The sequence below is a fragment of the Anarhichas minor genome, unplaced genomic scaffold (genome assembly GCF_050575085.1).
Source record: "Anarhichas minor isolate MPS153535 unplaced genomic scaffold, ASM5057508v1 ptg000055l, whole genome shotgun sequence".
Classification (NCBI taxonomy): Eukaryota; Metazoa; Chordata; class Actinopteri; order Perciformes; family Anarhichadidae; genus Anarhichas; species Anarhichas minor.
In genome coordinates this window covers 1,860,910-1,870,170 of record NW_027466501.1, presented here as the reverse complement: position 1 = coordinate 1,870,170, position 9,261 = coordinate 1,860,910, and the positions used below count along the sequence as shown (strand labels likewise).

The 9,261-nt window shown below is 44.1% G+C and overlaps 1 protein-coding gene across 1 annotated transcript; it reads left to right on the top strand.

The window, feature by feature from the left end:
• Positions 1-64: 64 nt before the first annotated feature.
• rbm17 (RNA binding motif protein 17) lies at positions 65-8,534 on the top strand. The gene is made up of 13 exons (XM_076076218.1): positions 65-222; positions 550-697; positions 1,042-1,158; positions 1,526-1,692; positions 1,922-2,034; positions 3,906-3,956; positions 4,378-4,513; positions 4,627-4,778; positions 5,170-5,220; positions 6,735-6,811; positions 6,958-7,056; positions 7,139-7,211; positions 8,248-8,534. The coding sequence occupies exons 2-13, from the start codon at positions 575-577 to the stop codon at positions 8,349-8,351; spliced, it is 1,263 nt and encodes a 420-aa protein (XP_075932333.1). The 5' UTR covers positions 65-222; positions 550-574; the 3' UTR covers positions 8,352-8,534.
• Positions 8,535-9,261: the final 727 nt, after the last annotated feature.

The window sequence follows — 9,261 nt, the reverse complement described above, 5'->3', positions numbered from 1 at the left end:
GTAGTGTAATACAGTGGTGACGATAAAGTCATCCAGCCGCTAGGTGGGGCAAGAGCGGAAAGTGCCGTCGAGCGACTGGACTGTCGCGCTTAGTTTTGTTGTTGTGCTGTCGGCTTCCGGCTCGTACAGCGAGGAGATAGCTCCACATCAAATGTTCCTCTAAACTCCTTTTATGCTATAGGCACTTACATGTAGTTAATGCCAAGGTGTTTCTAAAAACCGGTAGGTTAATAATACGGTTCTTTTAAACATAATTTATTTAGACATAGACAGCAAAGTAGCTATATTAGCATTAGCTAACGTTAGCTAAATTGATGTTTAGCCAGTTTTTCCTGGTCTGTTTGAGTTTAAGATAGGTCTACATTAACTAAATATAGCAAGTGATATTTCGACATGTTGCATTGAATCTTTCATGAATAAAACACTTGGATACAACAAAAGTGAACCAGCTTTTCAATTAGGCTGCTGCTCAGGTACAGACTCAATTTCTGCCAAAGTATTGCAGAACAAAATGATGCTAACGTCAAATCAAATGAAACGTGTCTGCAGGAACCAGAGGCACTGACGGGCAGCGATGTCGCTGTATGATGACCTCGGCGTGGGCGCCAGTGACACCAAGACCGAAGGCTGGTCCAAGAACTTCAAGCTGCTGCAGTCCCAGCTGAAGGTGAAGAAGGCGGCTCTGACTCAGGCCAAGGTGGGTAACGTTACGTGCAGTACAAGTACAGTGCACACGAACAATAGATGGAGAATGAAGGAGAAACACGTCTGTCAGAGGATACCTTGTTGATATTAGTGAAAGAAGAGAGTGCATATACAGTAGAGATTATAAACGACGTAGAATAACATGTAACCAAGCTAATGTACAATTTAGAAAAAGTGTTCAGAATGCCAAACAATTGCATCATGGAAACACCAATGTGGACTTATTCAATGTGTGTGTGTGTGTGTGTGTGTGTGTGTGTGTGTGTGTGTGTGTGTGTGTGTGTGTGTGTGTGTGTGTGTGTGTGTGTGTGTGTGTGTGTGTGTGTGTGTGTGTAGACCCAGCGGATGAAGCAGACCACGGTCTTGGCTCCGGTTATTGATCTAAAGAGAGGAGGCTCCAGTGATGACAGACAGATCACAGACACTCCTCCACATGCTGCCGCTGGACTTAAGGTCTGTCTTATCCAGTGACCCCGGGTTATCAGTGTTTATGAAATCCTCTGAGTTTATAAAATGTTTGGAATGTTGAAATTGCTTTGATTCGTCTGGTTGTAAGCCAAAGACGCAGAGTGAAAATGTTCAGTACGTAATGTTAATAATATGTAACCGAGCACTGTGTGGTGTTGTGATCCAGTTGCATGAACACTCCTTCCATACCTGCTGAAAATTAATGTAAATATCCTCATCAAAGTAGTTTTACAGCTGCATCGGTAAATCTCTAACTCTCATATTGTGGGCCGTGTGTGTGTGTGTGTGTGTGTGTGTGTGTGTGTGTGTGTGTGTGTGTGTGTGTGTGTGTGTGTGTCTGTGTGTGCTTCAGGAAGCCGTGCTGAGTGGTTTCTCTTCTGGCGACGCGCTGATCCCGTTGGCGGACGAGTACGATCCGATGTTCCCCAACGACTACGAGAAAGTGGTGAAGCGACACCGAGAAGAACGACAGCGCCAGAGGGAGCAGGAGCGGCAGAAGGAGATCGAGGAGAGAGAAAAGTACTGTCATGACTCAAATCCCTCGTTGTCTTTTCCCTAATGGCTGCTGTTCAGCATCCGGGTGGATCTTGATGCACCTGTAATTGTGTGTTTGTAGCAACAACATGGGACCAAACCCAGAAAAGTCCTGTAGGACTTTAGATATTTCTCATCTAATAGTAATCCTGAATCCTGAATATTTATCAGAACACAGGAGCTCTGTCTGAATCTTGAACCTGGTGTGTTGCAGGAAGAGGAAAGACAGGCCAGAAGGCGGAGCTCCAAGTGGTTTCTCTCGTTTCCCTGCAGCAGAGGGCGAGTCGGATGAGGAGGAGGACTTCGACACAGAGCGGAGGAAACGGAGTGAGTTATTTTACCTCACATGGCGCACATGTAAAGCGCCTGTAGGAATATACGTGGATCTGTTATCTGTGGATGGTTTAATGTTTTCAGAGCTGTAGCCTGAAGGCCAACTTTGCCAAGATGATTTAGACATAACTTGTCAGCACCTGACGTAAAACCAAATTCTCTCCGGATGAGTTTTTCTCCACTTTTAGGGAAAGAAATCCATTTTGGAATTTCCCCGTTAAACACAAGCTTATCCTTCCTCACAGAGTCTCTGCGTGAGCTTAACATGCTTTTCTTAGGTTACAGGTTGAGAGTAGGTATGTAAATAGATAGATGGATAGATAGACTTTATTTCAGACTCAGGGTCCATAGAGACAAATACATCAAAAGACAAACACAAACAATAAAAGTACATAGGCCTAGCAATGCCTTACAAAGAGACAGCTGTACCAATGTCGCCACAGCTGGGACTGGTAGCGTGTGGTAAACCTTATGTTGGTTAAAACAACTATAATCCCATTTTCAGAGTCATTCAGTCGACAGATGAATTTATACATGAGATTTCTTAAAACAATTTGGAAAGTGTTGACTCGTGCAGCCACAAACATTTCACTAGCACTACTCCATCTCGGTCTCTTTAAAAGTATTCTCATGGCGTCATTATAAGGTACTTGAAGTCTCTGTAAGCTCTTTTTTCTGTAGTTTGACCACAAGTGTGCAGTGTAGAGTGGTGTACAATATGCTCTGAACAGAGACATCTTCACTCCATCTGTACACATACCAAACTTGCGTGAGAGACTGTTTGCTTGTGCATACATCATACGACATTGCCTAGAAATGTCGTTATCATCGGTCATGTGTTCTGTTATAAAATGACCAAGATATTTTACTTCACCACAGACACCAAGATTATTGTCAGACAATTTGAAGTCAGGGAAGTTTAGACATTTGTCCTCTTTAGTTCGACAGATCAGGATAGCACTCTTACTGGCGTTGTATTTGATGTCATGTTCCACACCATACACAGTACATATAGTGAGGAGCTGCTGAAGACCAGCGCTAGATGGACTAAAGATCACCAGATCATCTGCATACATGATATGATTAACCAGAGTATTTCCAATCATGCACCCAGTATTACAGGCTTTCAATTGCTTGGACAGATCATCAATATACAGATTAAACAGAATTGGGGACAAAATTCCCCCTTGTCGGACACCATTGCTAACCCCAAATGGGGCTGAGACACTTTTACCCCATTTTACTTCCATAGTCTGGTGCGCATACCAGTAAGCCAGAATTCTCACAATGTATGTGGGGACACCTCTTTGGCTCAGTTTAAAAAATAACTTACTATGCTTAACACGATCAAAAGCTTTGGAGGCATCAATAAAACACATAAGAAGTGATGAGTTTTGACCTCTGTATTTGTTGACAATTTCCTTTAAGGCATATATACACAAGTCAGTGCCATGTTTGGCTTTAAAGCCGAACTGGTTATCTGTGGAGGTGATAAAGTCATATATTCAGGCTGGCCAAAGCAATGGGCCTGTAATTCTCTAGGCTACATACTTTACCAGCTTTGTTTTTAATGACTGGCACTAAGAGAACAGACAGCATTGAGTCTGGTAACAAGCCGTGAATCATGAAGCCAGTAAAACAAATAGCGAGTATAGATAAATATATCAAACATTTTACTCTTTGATGAATAGCATAATAATGTGGAAACATAGTAGTGCGGTGTCTGATAAGATACATTGAATTCAGTTGCTATGTATCACAGTCACCATGTTTCAAACGAGACGAAAACTAAACTTCACCTGTCTGACGTGATGGATCCTCTCTCTCTCTCTCTTTCTCTCTCTGCCTCTCTCTGCGCGTGCCAGTGATGGGTGGAGCAGCTATCGCCCCTCCTTCTTCACTCGTGGACAAGGATGGTAAGTCTTCAGATTCATCACTAGTCTAAGGAAAACCAAAATGGAGCAGGAACAGCGGTCTGCTCGGTGGTAATCCTGTGTGAAATGCTCCTACGTTTCTTTTGGTTAGTCGGTGGAAAATGAGGCTCGTGTACCCCCGTCTTGGTCCCTGAAATGTCACGTTACATGTAACAGTTAACCACACATGGCGCTTGTGTGTGGAATACGTGAGCACGGTATAGTGTTTAATTAGTAGCAGGTTGTCTACAGCAGAGGGCAGCGTTGTCTACATCGTCAGAGTTTGAGGTGTCTTTAACATTGTGAATGTCAGTTTAAAATCGCAAGGAAGGAAAAACAAAGAAGACCAAACAGAATACAAACTACATGCAAAGAATAACAACAGTAAATATGCACCACATGTCAGTAACGGTTGTGCTTTTAGGCTCATCGTACACCTACGAGGATGAAGGCCGTCCCGCCAGAGGCTCAAAGGCCGCCATCCCTCCACCTATGTACGAGGACTCAGAGCGGCCACGTTCACCGCCCGTACCAACCAGCTCCTTCCTGGCCAACATGGGGTGGGTGGGACGCACACAGGCACACACAACTGGCAGGCAATATATGTTTTTAAGTCATAACTTAAATCGATTTTTTTAATATCGCAACAAATCACGCTTTTGAACCCCCACAGAGGTACGGTGGCCCATAAGATCATGCAGAAGTACGGCTTCAAAGAAGGCCAGGGCCTGGGGAAGCACGAGCAGGGCCTCAGCACGGCGCTGTCTGTGGAGAAGACCAGCAAGAGAGGTGGAAAGATCATCATAGGCGACGCCGCAGAGAAACGTAAGTACCACCTCTGTGCGTGTGTGTTTTGTTTTTTGCTGCACATTCTCCTCATGATCAATGCTATAAATGCCACACTCACTCTGTCCTTGTCCACTTCCTTCAAGTCCTTTCTACCTCTCATCGGCATGAACCGTCCTTTGCTTGTGTCTCCTCCAGACCGTGCGTTCGGTCTCAGTCTGTCAAACATTGACTTTCAGTTTCAACAGAAGTGTTTTGATCTGTTCATGTGTATCATTGCTCTACACTCATCAGTGACCATCATGGTGTCATTCCAGGATCAGTTTTGATGTTTTACTGTGACTCTGTGTGCATGTCTTTTTCATTTTGTGTACTTGTGTGTGTGTCTGTCTGTCTGTGTGTGTGTGTGTGTGTGTGTGTGACTGAGCAGCAGGGTCCAGCCAGACAGTTGCTGCTGAGACTTCAGTCGGAGGCTTTGCAGGTTGGCCGTCACTCCCATTTTCTCTATTTATTTTTTTCATTACGCACAGTGTAGCGTCCTGCCTGTCTTTTATTCTAGCAGCGTGTGTGTGTTTGCATGTGTTTTATCCATGTATGTGTTTATTTAAACAGCAGTGCAATGAGTTCTGTGTTAAAATGATATGGCAATGAGTTCAATAGTCGCCCACGCTGAATGTAACACTGCAGTCTTCACTCGTTTCGTAATGTTGCTTTGAATCGAGTCTTTGTTTACCCCACTAAACGTATTTGTTGTCAGCCCAAACTGAGGTCATAACTGACCATTATTTTCCCTCTCATTGCCTATAATTTGCATTGTTTTCTGATTATTTTCCCAACCTCAAGACAATAATATTAGGCTAAATCCACAACGCTTATTTACTTCTACAAATAATCTAGCATTTACCTTTTTCGGTGTTTGCACGGAGTAAACAAATAAGATATACTGTTAATTAGTGAGTTTCAGAGGCATGGTTGGTGGATTTTGTTACCCGCTTACAGACTTTATGCTAAGCTAAGTTAACCAGCTGCTGGCTGTTGCTTCCTAATCACCGTATACACATGAGATGGAACCCGATCTTCTCATTTAACTCTCTCCAGAGAGCGGATAAGCAAATTTCCCAAAATGTCAAACTTGTGTTCAAATGTCAATCTTGCCTTGAAGATTAGAATAGTCCCTTTCAGAACTCCACTAGTTTGTAAATGTTAGCGACAATAAGAAAACACGCAGCGCAGACTGTGACCTCAGAGGTAGAATGTGAAAGCAAACGTAAACGAGAGATGAAATGGGTTAACGAGGAGTGTGGCGTTCTGTTTTTGAGTGCTTTGAAATGAAAACTGGACTTCACCCGTTGCTTCTTTCTGGATGCAGTGTTTGCTTTCAACCACTAGATGTCACGGTTTGATCATCTGTCATCACTGCTTTGTTTTCAGCAAAACTGCCGCAGTTGTATGACTTTATATTTTAGAGGGATTTGCAGCCAGTGTGCAGGAATCTGTAATCAGTACTGTCTAGTGTGTACAGGACAAGAGTTTAGATGAGAATACAGTCACTCTTCAGACATTCTCTCCCAGTTCCCATCAAGTGGAAGTAGAGTTCAGGACCTCTTTGTTGCCACTTTGTTACAAGTTTTGGGACCACTGGTCTTTGTCAGAGTTTAGGGACTGTTGAGATGTAATATGCTCTGTGTATGTACATGTATACATTTTCAGTGTTCCTTTGAGCAAGACATGTATCCCGCTGCTGCTTAGTCATACTAATAGTATTGCAGTGTTTCCTCAGCAGCATCTACAACACAATAAAAAGCAGTGCTTTAAAATATGCCAGACGTGACAGGAAAACTGCGTCGGCTCAGTAAACACTTTTGAACAAAAGACTTTTCTGAATTGTTTAATCTATCACGGGAATCAAGCTCAATACGATAAAACTTATTGTTAGCCAGTTCACCAGCAGCCTGTGGATATTCTTTAAAAAAATGTCTGTTTCCATCCAACCAGCGGACTCTTCCAAGAAGTCAGACGCCAACCCGCTCACAGAGATCCTCAAAAACCCGACCAAAGTGGTCCTGCTGAGGGTGTGTATGTGTGTGTGTTCTTAAATGCTGTTTTCCAGATTGGAACAGAAAATGAAGTAAATACCAGAGCTTCTGGTGCAGTTTGAGCCCTCGTTATCTTCCGTGGTCCCATGCACGTAGGCCTGATGTCTCCATTTGTCTCGTAGAACATGGTGGGCCGCGGAGAAGTGGACGAGGACTTGGAGGGGGAGACGAAAGAGGAGTGCGAGAAATACGGCAAAGTGGTTAAATGTGTCATATTTGAGGTGAGGAAAAAAAAAATGCACAAAGTGCGGCGTGGATTTGTTGATCAAACGGGACAATCACAATGAAACTTTGCTTTTTCAGATTGCAGTCGTGCCAGATGAGGAAGCTGTCAGGATATTCCTGGAGTTTGAGAGGGTGGAGTCAGCCATCAAAGGTCAGTATCTTTCTTGTCGTTTCATGCACGCACTCCCGCATGAGCCCTCCGCTGATAGGTCCACTTGTTCTTTATCATCATGCACATTTCCGTTGGGATTCTGCTTTCAGCGGGTCATCTCCACACACCGGCCGGCTGTTTTTTTGGGGGGGTTTGGGCGATCGACTTTTATGTAACTGCATCCGTTTCTTCCTACCGTTTTATAACTGCTCTAATAATGCGGGGTGAAAGTGTGCCCCGTTCTAAATGGGTCGGCCCAGATCAGGAACAAGGTGAGACTCCCTGCGGTGTTACATCACACGTGGCCCAGCAGCCCCGGCGTCTCCCCTACGGCACCGGCAAAAGCACGCTTACATCACAGCTCTCAGGAAAGCGGGACAGACACTCAGAGGGCCTCGGTCATAACGCGTCGTTTTCAAGTGTCACACTGCCTCTAATTCTACGGAGGAGGACGAAACATTGCATTGCTCCCAGGAGGGAAAGTCTCTCGCTGTTCCTCGATAGGGAGGTCAGAGGTCATGGTCTCACAGTAACGGGAAGGAGATGACCACTGTGTTGTCTTGCTCAAGGAACCCTGTCCCACCTGATTTCCTTCTGCAACTGCGTGGCATCAGGGCTACATCCCCATATAGCTATAGCCAAAAAGCCAGTTAGCTTAGCTTAGCACAAAGACAGGGAACAGGGTGGAAACAACCCTGGCATCATTTAGTTTGGTGTATTTCTCCTCTTCCTGGTGACAGTACAGCAGCATATTTCCAGCAACTAGGGCTTTGTAAATAACCCTGCGATTCAACCATGGGCCATTGTTCAACAAGTGAGAGCTTGAATATAAGAGTCACATGTTCAAGTCCCCTTCAGGAGCTGGTCAAAGGCATTCTGGGACACTTCTGCATACTATTATACCATGTATAACCCCATCAAAGCAGGTTTTATTTTATTTAGCAGCACTAATCCTGATGTGGAAAGGTTTATCTGTGTACTTGGGTACAGTCTGATCTTAACTCTCTCTCTCCCTCCCTCCCTCTCCCCTCTACAGCCGTGGTGGATCTGAACGGGCGGTATTTCGGCGGGCGAATCGTCAAGGCCTGCTTCTACAATCTAGACAAGTTTTGGGTTTTGGACCTCGGCGAGCAGTTCTGATGTCTCCCTGGGCGCACATTGTCTCCTCACTTGTACATAAAACCTTTTTTTAAATTTCCTGAACAGCATTGAAGTGTCTGTATGTAGTGGTGAGTCCATCTTGTAGATTATTGTTTTTTTCTTTTTTTGTCCCGAGATGAAAAATACCTTTATATCAAGACAAATTAAAGGGTATAAACTACGTCTAGTTTTCTTGTTTCTTTATTTATGTATCATTATTCTGTGTAAATGTACGTTTTTGTTGTTGAGTTTAACATTTTTAGCATTTCTTAGAGTCAGTATAGGAATTAGAAAGCAGCCTAGACATGGTGACTGAGCTACAGTTGTTTTCCAGTTTAAAAATGTGAAATATTTCATCCTGGTATAAACACTCCGTAGCAAACCCATAAATGTAACTCAAAACTTGGACACATCTGTCATGGAGCCTAGTTTCCTTCTCTACATTTTGTCTGACGTAACACCGGTTCCACGGTAGTGTTGGGACATCCCAGGGGCCCGATAGTCTTAATTTAGCCCTGTTGGATTATGGGAAGGGGACTGGGACGGTAAACGCAGCCCCAGCCTCATTCAGAATTATGTAAGCGCACCAAAAAGGGCCCCATGAGGTGGCGGTGAGATACGTCAGGAAGCATCCCACCGGTGCAGGTTTAATTCAGATCAGGATAGAAAAGCAGAGAGGAGCAGAGAGGCCCGTTTGAAAGATCTCCTCTCCTCATTCATACTGCAGGGGTCAAAGGTCGAGGGAGTATGGCTGTGATGAAAGACAGATGTTTGACCGGCTGTTATAAATATGTTTCTCACGCACTACAGTAAAAAGAACAAGCTAAATAACTGACACACTTGCTGTGCCACAGTCAGGCCTGTAATAGCAGTGTGTGTGTAGTCTGTGTGTCTGTGTGTGTGCGCACAT

What these genes read in the sequence shown, in the direction of transcription:
- rbm17 (XM_076076218.1), top strand. Translation starts at nt 575, where the DNA reads ATGTCGCTGTATGATGACCTCGGCGTGGGCGCCAGTGACACCAAGACC. An exon ending in ATGCTGCCGCTGGACTTAAG is followed by an intron (nt 1,159 to 1,525) that starts GTCTGTCTTATC and finishes TGTGTGCTTCAG; the next exon opens with GAAGCCGTGCTGAGTGGTTT. An exon ending in GGTGGAGTCAGCCATCAAAG is followed by an intron (nt 7,212 to 8,247) that starts GTCAGTATCTTT and finishes TCCCCTCTACAG; the next exon opens with CCGTGGTGGATCTGAACGGG.